This window comes from Lynx rufus, unplaced genomic scaffold (genome assembly GCF_022079265.1).
Source record: "Lynx rufus isolate CCGP_SWC_20201006 ecotype Redwood Valley unplaced genomic scaffold, mLynRuf1.p SCAF_2, whole genome shotgun sequence".
Lineage (NCBI taxonomy): Eukaryota > Metazoa > Chordata > Mammalia > Carnivora > Felidae > Lynx > Lynx rufus.
Genome location: NW_025814834.1, coordinates 30457828 through 30471510, shown reverse-complemented (window position 1 = coordinate 30471510; position 13683 = coordinate 30457828). Strand labels below are relative to the sequence as shown.

At 41.9% G+C, this 13683-nt stretch overlaps 1 protein-coding gene and 1 pseudogene across 4 annotated transcripts in view; one reads left to right on the top strand and one right to left on the bottom strand.

The window, feature by feature from the left end:
• PARD3B (par-3 family cell polarity regulator beta) overlaps window positions 1–13683 on the top strand; it is a 1011734-nt gene that overhangs the window by 943738 nt on the left and 54313 nt on the right. For all 4 annotated transcript variants that reach the window (XM_047084837.1, XM_047084838.1, XM_047084839.1 and 1 more), the window contains one exon: window positions 10037–10116. In XM_047084837.1, the coding sequence (XP_046940793.1) occupies window positions 10037–10116 (80 nt within the window). The remainder of the gene's footprint in view (window positions 1–10036; window positions 10117–13683) is intronic.
• LOC124516801 (uncharacterized) lies at window positions 4505–4641 on the bottom strand (annotated as a pseudogene).

The following is a 13683-nucleotide window of genomic DNA, read 5'->3' as shown; positions in this document are numbered from 1 at the left end:
CAGATGCCATGGCCCCGTGTACAGATGGCTAGTCCTTGGGTCATGCTAGCGTAAGACTTAATGCTGCGATCCCAATAAATGCGTTATACTTTTACAATGCTGCAGATGACTTCGCTATCTTTGTCATTCAGCTTTAAAATAATTATGTACCGACATATAGTTACCATATTAATGAGATGTACGTGGTTAACACAATGTGGAAACTATATGCAAGATAACTTGTATAAATGTGCATAAGTTAGAAGGGATTATAAGGATTTATTTTAACTCCAGTGTTCTACATGGGAGGAAAATATAGAAACAAAATGGTTAAAAGGCTTACCCAAGAGTTATTTTTAAAATATTTTTATTTGCTGTATTTTCTAAACTAGCAGATGTTCTAAACTAGTCTATAAACTGAATACCCAGCTATTTGACAAAATTACTGAAATTAAATTAGAGAAAATAAACACTTCAGAAATAATGGTTTGAAAGAGTGTGCGTACTTCTGCTTCTGCAGATAGCATATTTCTAAATACATATCGCCAACATAATATACTCCACATTGCCAAAGAGAAATCATTTACAACCTATTTTGATTAGTTTCTTTTTGCTTAAATCAAGTATGGTGAGTTTCGCTCCAAACATGTAGCGTTTTAGCAGAGTGTCTTTGTATTAGAAGATGCTCAAAGACAAGTTCATAACTTTTTAGATATTTTCATCATGTTGATTCCTTCAAAAATCTTCCAGCCAGACCTATAGCTAAGTAAGAGGAATGTAATTAAAAGAAAGCTTCTGGAAACTGCTCAAAAATATCTGTCACGTTACCAACTTGAAATGAAAGGCGTATTCCCTAAAATGGCATCTAAATTTTTATACTTTGCATCTTAATCTTATGATGGGTCTGGCAGCATGAGACACGTTTTTGTGTAATGAATCTGAGTAAGACATATTGGAAAATGAGGATGTTATGCATAGGTGAGTAAGCTGTATTGCAACTTTGCACAGCCTTTCCATCACAGCAGCTTTTAAACTTCCCCAGGAAAATTGACTTAAGGGACATAAATTACAACACTGGCCAAAATGTGTCCCAACCTGTGGGAACTGGAAAACATGTTAATTTTGAATTGTTTCCGCTTTTTACCATCAGACATTTGCAGAAAATCGTGTGTGATTTATTCTTTTATTTGTAATGAATTGTTAAAAAATGTTTGAAAGGGCATTAAGTCTTCCCCTCTGCCATTAATCTGCAAATGGGAGAAATAGGGGGTTAAATGGCCTCTTTAGTATATTGCTTTATGAAACTGCTGACTCCAGCAACGCCTGGCTAGAAATACATACTAATTTAAGGAACCCTGAATGTAACCAGCAAGCTCCTTGCTTTTGTAGAGAAAAGACTAATAGCTTTATTTTAACAAGGCTCTTAACATCCCAGCCAGCAGCAGGCATTGAGTGAATGAAATTGGGAGAACTCCCATGGACTAAAAGCATCTTAATTCAACGTTCCTCGTACACCAGACCCTCCTGATAGGCTGTCATAGGCTGTCATAATCCAGCCAAAGAGGATCACCACTATAAGGCACACCGAGTGTGAGCCTTTCAAGTTGTTTTTGAATAAGCTCTCTGAAGTTTCTCTTCCTGAGCTTTATTAGCAGAGAAAGATAAATATGCCCCAAATCCAAGCCTAAGTTCTCACATTACATTGTTTTGGAAAAGACTAGGTTTCTCTGATGGCTTAAGTCAAAAGTATTTCTATCAGAAGTATATTTAGGTCATTACATTAAAAAAAAAAAAAAAAAAAAAGCCTGCATGATACCAAGTGAGATAAAGGGCTTCTAAAAAAAAAAAAAAACTAATTGGATCAAAGCCGCTGACCTTATTTTTTTATGATGAGGGAAATTACCTAATAAGGCTGGAAGCAGGAACATTTCTGAGTTTTACTGAGCACAAATGCCTGTGCCTGTTCTCTTTCCCCTCACTACTTCCTAAAGTGGCCTGACTTCCTAAGGACCCAGCTACAATTTATAATGAGTTTCTCTTTGGCAATCCTTGATCTGCGGTTTCCTACCCTCAATTCACAGCTCTTTGCAAGAGTCTTTGTACCCAACACAATAATCTGGATTGCCATCATTTCTGATTAGGACATAAAAGTTGATCAAGTTACAGGAGGAGATTAGATAAATTATGATTTACCTGTAAGTGGGATGTTGTATACCTATTAAAATTTGTGCTTGTGAAATATCTAGGAAAACGTCAATAATAAATAGTTGGGGGGGAACCATATGCCATTAAAATATGTATATGTTTGTAAATGCTAACAGAGGTCATCTTTGGATGATTTAGGGAGAAAAATCAGCTCAGTCTGGTTTTTAAATAATGGAACACAAATTTATTCCCATCATTTCCATTAACTAACACTGCGTCCCTCAGGGAGAGGTCTTTTTCTCATCTCTAGGTTTTAGAGTACGTAGCACATGACTCCACTTAGGAGACACTAACAAATGTTGATTTACTTGAAAGTATTAGTCTTATTTCCTCAGCATGATAGCATAAGACAGTACAACCAGTGTTTGTTTTTGTTTTTGCTTTTGGGGGGAAAGCAATAAAGATTTTCAACACCATGGAGCCCTGCTTTCTCTCCCCATGGATCCACCGAAATCACTCTGAACAAAGTACCAGTCACCATCTCCTTGCCAATTCCCACATACACTTCTGTGGAACTTATGTTAGTCACTGTTCAGGTACAGAGAACAAAATCCACTCTAGCCAGTTGAAGCAGGAACAAATTTATGATAGCCTGCTAATGGGCTTGCAGACTCTTAAGGATGGTTAAAGATACGGAATCTTGGCCAACCTTTCAGGAATGATTTCTCACGGCATGCTACAGAACCAGGCTACCAAGGGAGCTGTTGCCACTTCTGTAAGAAAGCTTTGGGCTCCAGAGCCACATAACAATGCCTGTATCAGGAGCCACCATAATTAGGAAAGTGCCACAATCAGAAAGCCACCTCTAGTGCTGCCATCTCCAATGCTGGCTATAAAAGCTGCACTCCACCCTAGGAACTCGCAATGGCACATTTGCTGAGACTGCCAAGGAAAACCTAGCACACCTTCCTTCTTGTCAGAGTAAAGGGTGCAAGTGTGGCCACTGCCTCCATGACCCAGCTTAAATCATACCAGTACACTGACTACAAGGGCATTCTGGGAAAGGCAGTTCTGAGCTCTGTCATTCAGGGTAATACTCTGCAAGGAAGGGGGTTTGGGTAAAGCACACGAACACACCATACTGACCACAGACCTTGCCTTGCTGAAGTTCTCAACTGCCTTGGACACTGTGGACCACGCCCTTGTTTGTGAGATGCTTCTCTTTTGATTTCTATGATAACACTCTCTCCCAGTTCTTTTCCCAACCAACTGCTGTTTTAGACCTCCTCAGATTTCCTCCTGGGTTCAACTCATGTTTGCCTGCCCCTTAAATGGTAGTGTTCCTAAGATTATTATGGGTATTCTTCTCTGTTCTCATTGCGTGTCTTTTCTTCTGTTCTTTGTCTACGTATTACCCGTGGGCATCCTAATTCTTTTCCAAGGTTTCAGGTACCCATCCATAGGCTGAATGTTTCCCAGTGCTACATCCCTAGTCCAGGCTTCAACATTGCAGACTTTTACACTCAATTACCTATCAGACATCATCATCAGATGTCCCAAGTCAAGCTCAATATATATCTAAGTATCCCCTACTCTCACCCCTACCTTTGCCCCTAAACCTGTCCCTCCCTTATTCTCATCTTGGCGATGGTTACCAAACCCAAGTAGTTGCTAAGCTCAGAAAATTGTGCATTATTCCGGGCACACCCTTCCTGTTAATCTTCAGTCACTCTTATGGAACCTGTCCCCCTAATATTCTTATATCACTCCCTTGCCTTTATCCTTTTTTTCTTTTTAGGAACTTTATTTCCTGTCAACCTGACTTTCATTTTGTTTGCCTTTGTGGAAGAGCAGCTTAAGACCACTTCGTAGTTGTCCCCACTCATTTAAGTGATCTGAATAGTGGGAGCTGTAGACCAGGCTTCAGTGGGGGGCTGAGCAGTCCAGTCTTCAGTAGGGAACTGTTGAATAGGCACAGAGAACACCTGTGTGCCTTCAGACCAGTCTGAAACTTCAGGTTGGGTAGCAATGAACTCAAGATCTGGAGCAACCCATTCACCCCAGAATTCCAGCTTGGTCACAGCCTTTTCAACAGCAGCCTGCTCTTTCTTCTCAGTCTCTTCAGGATCTCTGTAGAATAAGACATCAGGCATGACCTCCAATGGATCCTCGTGGGAAATGGTGCCATGCATGTGCGGAACTTCCCCAGGCCAGTATCCACTCCATAATACCCACTGAGGGCGCTCCCTTTTAGCAGAATTCACCAGGTTGCTCTGAAAACAGAAAGCCCCAAGCAGTTAAGAAGTAAGGAGAAAAGCAGAAGAAAATACAGGCCATTTAAAATATTTTTTCATTTTTCCTTAAAGTTCTGACACATGTGAGTTATGCCAAGAATTACTATCAAACTCCACTCGTTGGGCCAGAGGCCCTTGTGGGGTTAGTAAAAGACTTGCCCCCAATGTAGCACACTACCTACACTTGTGAGTTCATCAACTCCAAGCTATAACAAAGTGTAGGCCTTTATCCTTTTGAATATCCCCTAGTTTAAATTTTGTTTAACATTTATTTATTCTTGAGAGACGAAGACAGAGCACGAGCAGAGGAGGGACAGAGAGAGAGGGAGACACAGAATCTGAAGCAGGCTCCAGGCTCTGAGCTATTAGCACAGAGCCCAACATGGGACTCAAACCCACAAACAGTGAGATCATGACCTGAGCCCGTCAGACATTTAACCAACTGAGCCACCCAGGCACCCCAGAATATCCCCTAGTTTAGGCCTTTATCATCTCTGGCTCAAACTATCACTGGCACCTCCACACTATGGCAAGAATAATCTTTCTACCCTGTAAATATGTCCCATCACTTACCAAGTAGCCATTGCCAATGGCTTCACCATCACCTAAGGGCAAAACCAAGTTCCTTGGCATATTAGCTCCTCCAAGATTGGGTCCATGTCTATATCTCTAGAACTTGGACTCTGGGATCAGAAAGACCTGATCTTTGTCTCAGATTTTCCATGCACTAGCTATATGACTTGAGCAACTACTTAGTTGTCTCCTTTGAAAAACAGGACAACCATTGGGGTTTAGGAAGATTGAATGGATTGATAAAAATAAAACATTTAGCATTTTAGTTGACCAACAATAAGTACCAAGTAAGTGTTAAATTGTGGTAATGATCAAAGAAAAAACAAATAAATGGAGAGAGAGTTCATATTCATGGATAAGAAAACTTAATACTGTCAAGATGTCGGTTCTTCCCAACTTGATCTATAGACTCAATGCGCTCCCTACCAAAATCCTAACAAGTTGCTTTTTTGATTCTGAAGAATCTCCACAAACTGATTCTAAAGTTTAGAAGACCTAGAATAGTGAACATAATTTTGAAGGAGTACAAAGTTGGAGGACAGACACTCCAACTTCAAGACTTACTATAGAACTATAGTAATTAAGACAGTGTGGTATTGGTGAGAGAATAGACAAATAGATCAATGAAACAGAATACAGAGCCCAGAAATAGACCCAAATAAATATTTATTTGGGTCTTTGACAAAGGTGTGAAGATAAACACAATGGAGCAAAGATACTCTTTTCAACCAGTGGTGCTGGAACAACCAGACATCCAACAAGCAGAAAAATGAATCTAGACACAGACCGTGCACCCTTTACAAAAATTAACTCAACATGAATCACCGACGCAAATTTAAAATTTGAGTAAAACTATAAATTTCTGCTCTGCAATAAACATTGTCAAGAGAATGAAGAGATAAGCCACAGACTGGAAGAAAATGTTTGCCAAAGACACATGTCATGAAGGACCATTACCCAAAAATGCAAAGAACTCTTGAAACCCCACAATAAGAAAATAAACAAACCAATTCGATATGGACCACAGACCTTAGCAGACACCTCATCAGAGAAGACATACAGATGGCAAATAAGCATATGAAAAGATGCTCCACATCATATGTCATCAGAGAACTATAAATTAAAACAACAGTAAGATACCACTACACACACATTAGAAGGGCCAAAATCTGGAACACGGACCACCCCAACTGCTGGTGAGGGTGTGGAGCAACACGAACTCTCCTTCGTCACTAGTGGGAATACAAAATGGCACTGCCACTTTGGAAGATGGTTTAGCGGATTCTTACCAAACTGAACGTACTCTGACTATACAACCCAACAGCCACAGTATTTGGTATTTACATAAGGGCAATGAAGACTTATCTTCACACAAAAATCTGCGCACAATGTTTACGGTAGCTTTATTTATTATTGCCAAAACTTGGAAAGCACCAAGATGTCCTTCTAAGGAGATGAATGGATAAATAAACTGCGGTACATCCAGACAATAGAATACTATTTAGCCCTAAAAAGAGATGAGACATCAAGGCATGAAAAGACATGAATGGAACTTAAATACATATTACTAGGTGAAAGAAGACAATATAAAAAGGCTACATACTGTAAAATTCCAACTCTGTGACGTTCGGGAAAAGGCAAAACTATGGAAATCATAAAAAGACCAGTGGTTGCCATGGGTTTGGGGAGAGGGAGGGATGAACAAGCAGAGAATAGAGAATTTTTTAGGGTAGTGAAAATATTCTGTATGATACTAGAATGATGTATACATGCCATACATTTGTTCAAACTCATAGAATGTACAACCCCCAAAGTGAAACCTAACATAAACTCTGGGCTTTGGGTAATGATATGTCAATGTAGTTTCATCACTTACAACAAACGTACCACATGGGGGGATGTTGATACTGGGGAAGGCTGTGCATGTGGAGACAGTGGGATAGGGCCTCTGTACTTTTTCTCTCAATTTCGCTGTGAACCTACAAGTGCTCTCAAAAAAATAAAGCCTCCTAAGAAAAAGTTATGGTATTGGCAATAATGGTTATAGCCATAATAGTAGTTCCGGTGGTAGTGGTGTGGTTTTCCTCTTCCTTCACAGGTTCTGTTTCTTCCTTTACCAAAATTTGACATTCCCTGAAAACAGAGCGCTTTTCTTTTGTAAATGACTCCATGTTGTTTCGTTTCTGTTCCCTCTACCTAGAATGCCTTCTCCTGCTACTCCTACGCCTTCTCCCCCACAAAAACTTCTCATGCGCCTTCAAATTTTAGAGGAAGCTTCAACACCCAAATGAAGCTGTGTTCAACTCTCTCAGGTGGACTTTCGTGTCTGTTTCTTCCGACTCCTACTGCCTCCTCTCTCCTACTGACACTGTAGCAGTGATCTCATCGTACCGTAATTGTTTGCAGGTCTGTCTCCTCGATATTCAGAGCAATGAAGAAATCCAGCCCTTGTTCACTCCTTTGAATATAGTGCCTAGCATGGCATCAGGATACAGTAGCTGCTCAGTAGTCACTAATTCAATGCTTGCATTAAAGAGGTTGTCGTGTTAATAGGGAAACACAATATATACACTATATAAATATAATAATTAAATATGTACATTTTCTGTTTGTGACAAACAGAATCATTTTTAAATTTTATGTTTATTCATTTTTGAAAGAGAGATAGAGCACAAGCAGGGGTGGGGCAGAGAGAGAGGGGGACACAGAATCCAAAGCAGGCTCCAGGCTCCGAGCCATTAGCACAGAGCCCGACGCAGGGCTCGAACCCACAAACCGCGAGATCATGACCTGAGCCAAAGTCGGACGCTCAACTGACTGAGCCACCCAGGTGCCCCTCCCCTTTTTTTTTTAATGTTCGAACAGAATCATTTTTGATAGAGAATCACGCCACCCTTCTTTGCCTTACATTCTGCTACTTCCGTGAAGCTTTTTCCCGACACCTTCAGGTGTCACCTGTGCTGTTAGTACCATCCTGAATGACACAGGATCATACATTGTCCTACATCATTATTTAATTATTTCATTTCTGATGTTTGCTTTTCCCCCAAAAGACTGAAACTTCCTTAAGATAAGGATCATCCTGTGCTTTATATGATCTCATATACTGGTAGCTCATCAGGATAGGCACTTGGGTGCTGCCCCCTAGAGACACCAGAATGCTGACTGCATCACTAGGCCAGGCCAGTTCTGGATAATAGTGCTGAAAGTATTAACTTGGAGTTTTGTGGCCATAAGAAGAAAGGTTACTTGTAAGTGTCTAGAGCCATACTATGGATACATAAGCATAATGTGCTCCCAACAATCACAATTAAATAATCTTCAGCATAGTTCTGGTATTCATGCTAATTCTCCCTCCATGAAAAACAGGTTAAAAACAAAGCTCAGATAGACGAGGCTGAGGACAATAATTGTATCCTTCCCTTTTTTTTTCTGTACCATTTATTTAACCCCAGCTTGTCTGATGCCATCCTTGTTCCTGATGTTTCCTGGAAAGGACGGTGGTTTACATCAGGGCTTTTATCCTCATGCGGAGAACTCTCAGTCTCTCTGGAGTCGTCTCTACGTTTGTAGGTGCAGTCTTTATCCTTCCCTGAGAAATTCACTGGGCTGTTGGCCTCTCAAACAACTCCAGCCACTCCTGTTCCATGTATTGGTGAAATACAAAAAGGCTTTGCAGGACACACTCTGAAGAGCCTCCTGTAATAATTTTGACACCAGGCATAGCCTTTCTTACTCTAAATGAGTGTGTATATTTGCTTTGCAACCCCCCCCCCACAATAAACCCTCCCTACACCCACCACCCAAGCTGGGATGGAGGTTTTATAGAGAGCTAGAACTTTTGGTGGGAAGAAAAGAACTTGGCAAGCCGAGTACCACCTAGAAAAATCCCCCCTCCTGACTTGACACTGTTACGTTCTGTGTTTACTAGCCAACTCTCCCTTCCCCCATTACAATGGTCCAGGTGTTCTGTTTACCCTTTCCAGGCCCACTCTGCGAGGGCTGGCCCAGCACGAAAGCAAGCGCGTAAGTGATCCACAAAACCACATACATCGACATGAACAGGTGATGGATTGATCAGTCAACAAGAACTTTGAAATACGTGTATGTTTTCATCCTGGTTCTAATTGGTAGGATAGACGCAGAAGCACTATGTATGAAGTCTTCACGTTCACAGAACCAACATACTTTGTCGAGAACATCCTGGGGGCCAGTCACTGCTCTTCAGATCCTCAGAGGTCGAAGGAGGAGACCCGACAAGAGGGGAACACAGAAAGTACATAGGAAGGGGGAAAACATAATAAAGACCAACCCTAGACAGAAAAGAGTTAAATGACTTCTCTGTGGTAGTTGCTAAGGGAGAGAACTAAGTGAGATCTGGGGGAGGGAAGGGCTTCATGGGAGCTGTGGAGGAGATAGTTGTTTGTCATCAGCCCCTGTTAGTAAAGAAAGGTTGAAGAAGATACTTTCAAAAAACATGGTCCTTGTCACAGCCAAGAGCTGTCTAAGGAGACCTGACACCTACATGTAATACAGCGTCCCGGACCAGGAAAGGCATTGAGTAAAATTGCAAGTCAACTATGGGCTTTAGTGAACAATAATGTATCAATATTGATTCATTAATTTTAAGATCTGTATCATACTAATGTGAGATGTTAGTAATAGGGAAACTGAGTTCAGAGTGAATGGGAACTCTGTACTGTCTTCTCAATTTTTCTGTAAGTCTAAAACTGTTCTAAACACTAACGCCTATGTAAAAGGGGGGAAAAAATGGCCCACAGCCTACAGAATATCCCTGGCTTGGTGACAGGAAGGAGTCGGCTTGACAATGACCCTTTTTGAAAGAAGCGACTTTGTTGTTAAATGCCATGTTTGTGGCTTGATCATCAATTCCTATAGCAATACTGAGCTCTTGCTTGCTTTTTCCATGGTTGATTTTTGGCAGGCAGCAGCAGCATTTGTGCGCTGATTATAATTTTGCGATGCATTGTCAGTAACTAGGGTGTATAATGGATCTTCATCTCTAATTACTTTTCTCTCCACAGGTGTCTGGAAAGGGTCCAGATGGGAATGCACACAACATCCGCTTTGAGGGGATGGAGAGACAGTACGCCTCCTTACCCAGGTAGATCACTCAAGGGTCTCCCACCACCAGCTCACCTACCGATAAAGCCTTTAGAGAAATCTACATGAAATAGAAATCTGGCTTTGAAACTGGAATATGTTATAATGTGCCTTACCGCCGTCTGCTACACCCTTCGTGCCATCTTCACAACTGTGCTAATAATTGAAACACTTGTGGGTTATTTTTTAAGGGAAGAAAATAGTATATCATTGCAATTGAACATGTCAGCAAGAATATTGGATACAGAATGGAAATCCTAAGCCATTGCTATAAAAATGGTATTGAACATCCTGCACCAAGCTTAGGGACAATAAAATAGTAAATCCTCTGTCCTAGCAGTTACCTACAAGGAAGGGCGAGCCAACCTTAACCTTGGAGCTTCGTGTGGGTGTTAAAAAGCAGGAGAGAAATGTGAACCTGGGAAGATGTTCTTTGCTTGATTTAGAATCTGACCTGGTATTTGCTGTCAGCAAATATTGCTGAGAGGTACAGACACAGTGGGGGAAGGAAATAATCGCGTGGGAAAAGTTCACTTGGTGATTCTGGCCTAACGTGATCCACTTATGCTGTAACTGAACACCCCTGAAAATGAGATACAATTCTCAAAGGTTTGTGCCCTTATCTGTGAGATGAAGAATAATTTTGGTCTGCTATCAGTAGCACATGACAAAGAGGAAAACTTTCCAAGATTATGTCTAGGACGGCTACTATGGGAGTGAATCAAGAGTGTGAGAATTCGTGAGTTCGGGGGAGGGGGGGCGGGGGGGGGGTTGGGCGGGGGAACAAACAAAGAAAGGTTAATGCCAGCCAGAAAACTGAAATGTTACGGAATATCTCCTTTTAAAAAGAAGGGGGTGGATCCTAAATAGAGCTTTTCATCAAAGTGGAATTGTTGAAGTGTTATCCCAGAGGGAGTTACTGCGTTGAGTTTCACATTGGCTACAACTCTGTGTGGGAATTTACAAAAATACCACCCTGGATATTGCAACAGGCATAGCCTAAGTGACCATCTGCTCTTATAAATAGTATGTTGATTTTCAAAAGTAATAAAATCTCAAATCTAGTGGAGAACCAGTTTTTAACACTGATTGGGCAGAATACTTAAAATACAATTTTTTTAAAGCTTCTATACAACTGTATTTTATTTATCTCCCGATTTTCATTTTTTATAGGTTGTCTCCTAGTCTTTGCTCATCTTTGATTTCTTTCCCCTCCTTATTTTTCCCTGGCCTACTATTTTGTTTTCGTTTTAAAAAAAATGGAAGTCGTCTCCAAAATTTGTTTTAAATATAACATTTCTGGCTTTCAGTGTTGAAGTGTATGGAAATTGTGGTTAAGGCAGATGGAAAGTAGTATGTTCTTATGAGAGGAAAGAAAGAAAGATAAAACTGGAAACAGTTTAATGTCTTCCCAGCCAACTTGCACCAGACTGCGGAAATGGATTTTTTTTTTTTTTTGCACAAATCAAAAGCACAGAAATAACATTGAAGATCCTACAAATTTCACTCATTCACTCCCCATCTATCTATTAATCATCTACTATGTATCAGGCCCGAGAATATGGAGACTGGAGACACAGTGCCAGTCCATCCTCGGGACTCTACTGTCTAGGACAGGAGACCGCAAATCACCTTTTTATGACCGCACAGCAGATGCTTAGTTTAGTAATTATTAGCAGAAAGTCTTCTGAATTTCCAGCTCCTATTTATCTTTACTAATAAGCCCTGAAATGCTCAATCATGGCTGACTTTCAACAAGTCTATTTGAGGATCAAACACTGCAAAGGGAGTTTTCTGACAAAGGCAATGCATTTATGCGGTTTCTGGCCCTGGAGCTATCACCGCAATGCAGGAATTGACAAAATCCCGAGAGTGTAACTGTAGCAGGAGGGGAAGCATCTTAGACCAAAAACAATTTTGGCCAGTAGTCCACCCACACCTGTACACGGTGGTAGGAGTGATTAGGATTAGCCACATGAGCAAACAGAACTTGGTGGCTCCCTGGCAACCAGAAGTTGGCCACGATGGACAATGCATGGGGCTCAGGCAAATGCAGGAAAGGTCCCTGGCGCTTGTTTTTAAGTAGAGGAGCTCCACCTCAAGTTTCCATCTCAACATCTAAAGGGGAGATGCAAGGCATGCTCACCACTGTGCTCCAGTCCGTGGGAGGCTCCATATTTACCCAGGAAGAGGCACAGTGCAGAGGCAGGGGACCCACTGCTGGCTTCAAGAAGGTATGCAGACTCAGCTCCGTGTGCCAGTGATGTTTACCCTGGTTTTCTAGTCCTCCCCACCCTGGAGATTTTACTGTTCACTCGACTGAATCACAGCAGCTCCACTGCTCTCCCCCTTTGCCAGGAGGGAAGTCAGCACATCTCTGTAGGCACCGGATCCCCTCTTTGTCAGAGGCAGGGAGCTTTACAATATTTATGGAGTTAACTTTTTAATTAAAAATAGGAATAATTCTCTCTATGGGAAGTTGGTGGCCGACCTTCCAGTGGACTTAATAGGTTACTGACCGATGTGGTTCCCATGTGGTTTGTGGAAGGCATGACAGGAGTTTTAAAGTTAACTCCGTAATATCGATTTATATGTCAAATTCGGAACCATCGACACCCAGAGAGAAAATGCACCTCGGCACCCACCCCACCCCCAGCACGTGGAGTTAGTCAGTAGCCCTGATCAAGGGGCACCCTTTTATGCTGTCATGGAATTCAGCCCTCTTCACAGTAGGCTCCCGCAACCTGCTGCCAGAGTAGAAAAGACACTTCGACAAGTAAAGCCAGAGCCCTAGCTCACCCAGGAAAAAGACAATTCCTAGCACTTGGTAGTTAGGATGTTGCCTAAGGCTAAGGGCTAAGGATGTTAAGTATTATTGTTAAGCAATGTTAAATCTTCTGCCTCTGAAGGAAAATGACTTTATTTCTTGTCTCCTGAGGGTGCTGTTTTGGAAAGCAGAGCAGTTGTAATACAGCCTCTACAGCCTCGTTAGCAAACACCAGGCTGTTACCAGGGCCAATGTTTTACCCTCCTGTCCAGCCCCCAGTTTTCTCTGCTGGTAGACACAGTGAAATCAGCATTCTTGCCCGACACAGATTACTACTCACCCTGAGCAAGTAGGGAAGCGGCCATTCCTTACGCTGCCATAATGTGTGAACATCAGTGTGTGTATTTTTGCAAACAGCTGCTTTTTCGCTTCAGCCTCCCAGCCCCAGTCTCTTTTCACAGGCCTCTTTGTGGTCAGTCCCTCTAGCAGTGAACTCGCTACTCACCCCAAGCCTCCATTGTTCCCACCTGGCCCATCCCGGGCCCCTGGGATCCCATTATCCCTTCTCTACAGATGGTTCACTGCACCCGCGCAGGACGTTGCTCTTCCGGGCTCGTAATCAAGTGTTGAGGCCTAAGGAGTGAGCAAAAACATCTCTTCTGTGGTCCTCTATATGGGGGCGGTGAGAGGTTGCTGGAAACCCTCATAAAAATGCCTTCATTGGTTCCACTACAAAATGCACATTATGCAACCCCAGCTGGGCCCCTGCTGCTGTCCAGAAGTCCTGTCGGTCGTGCTGTC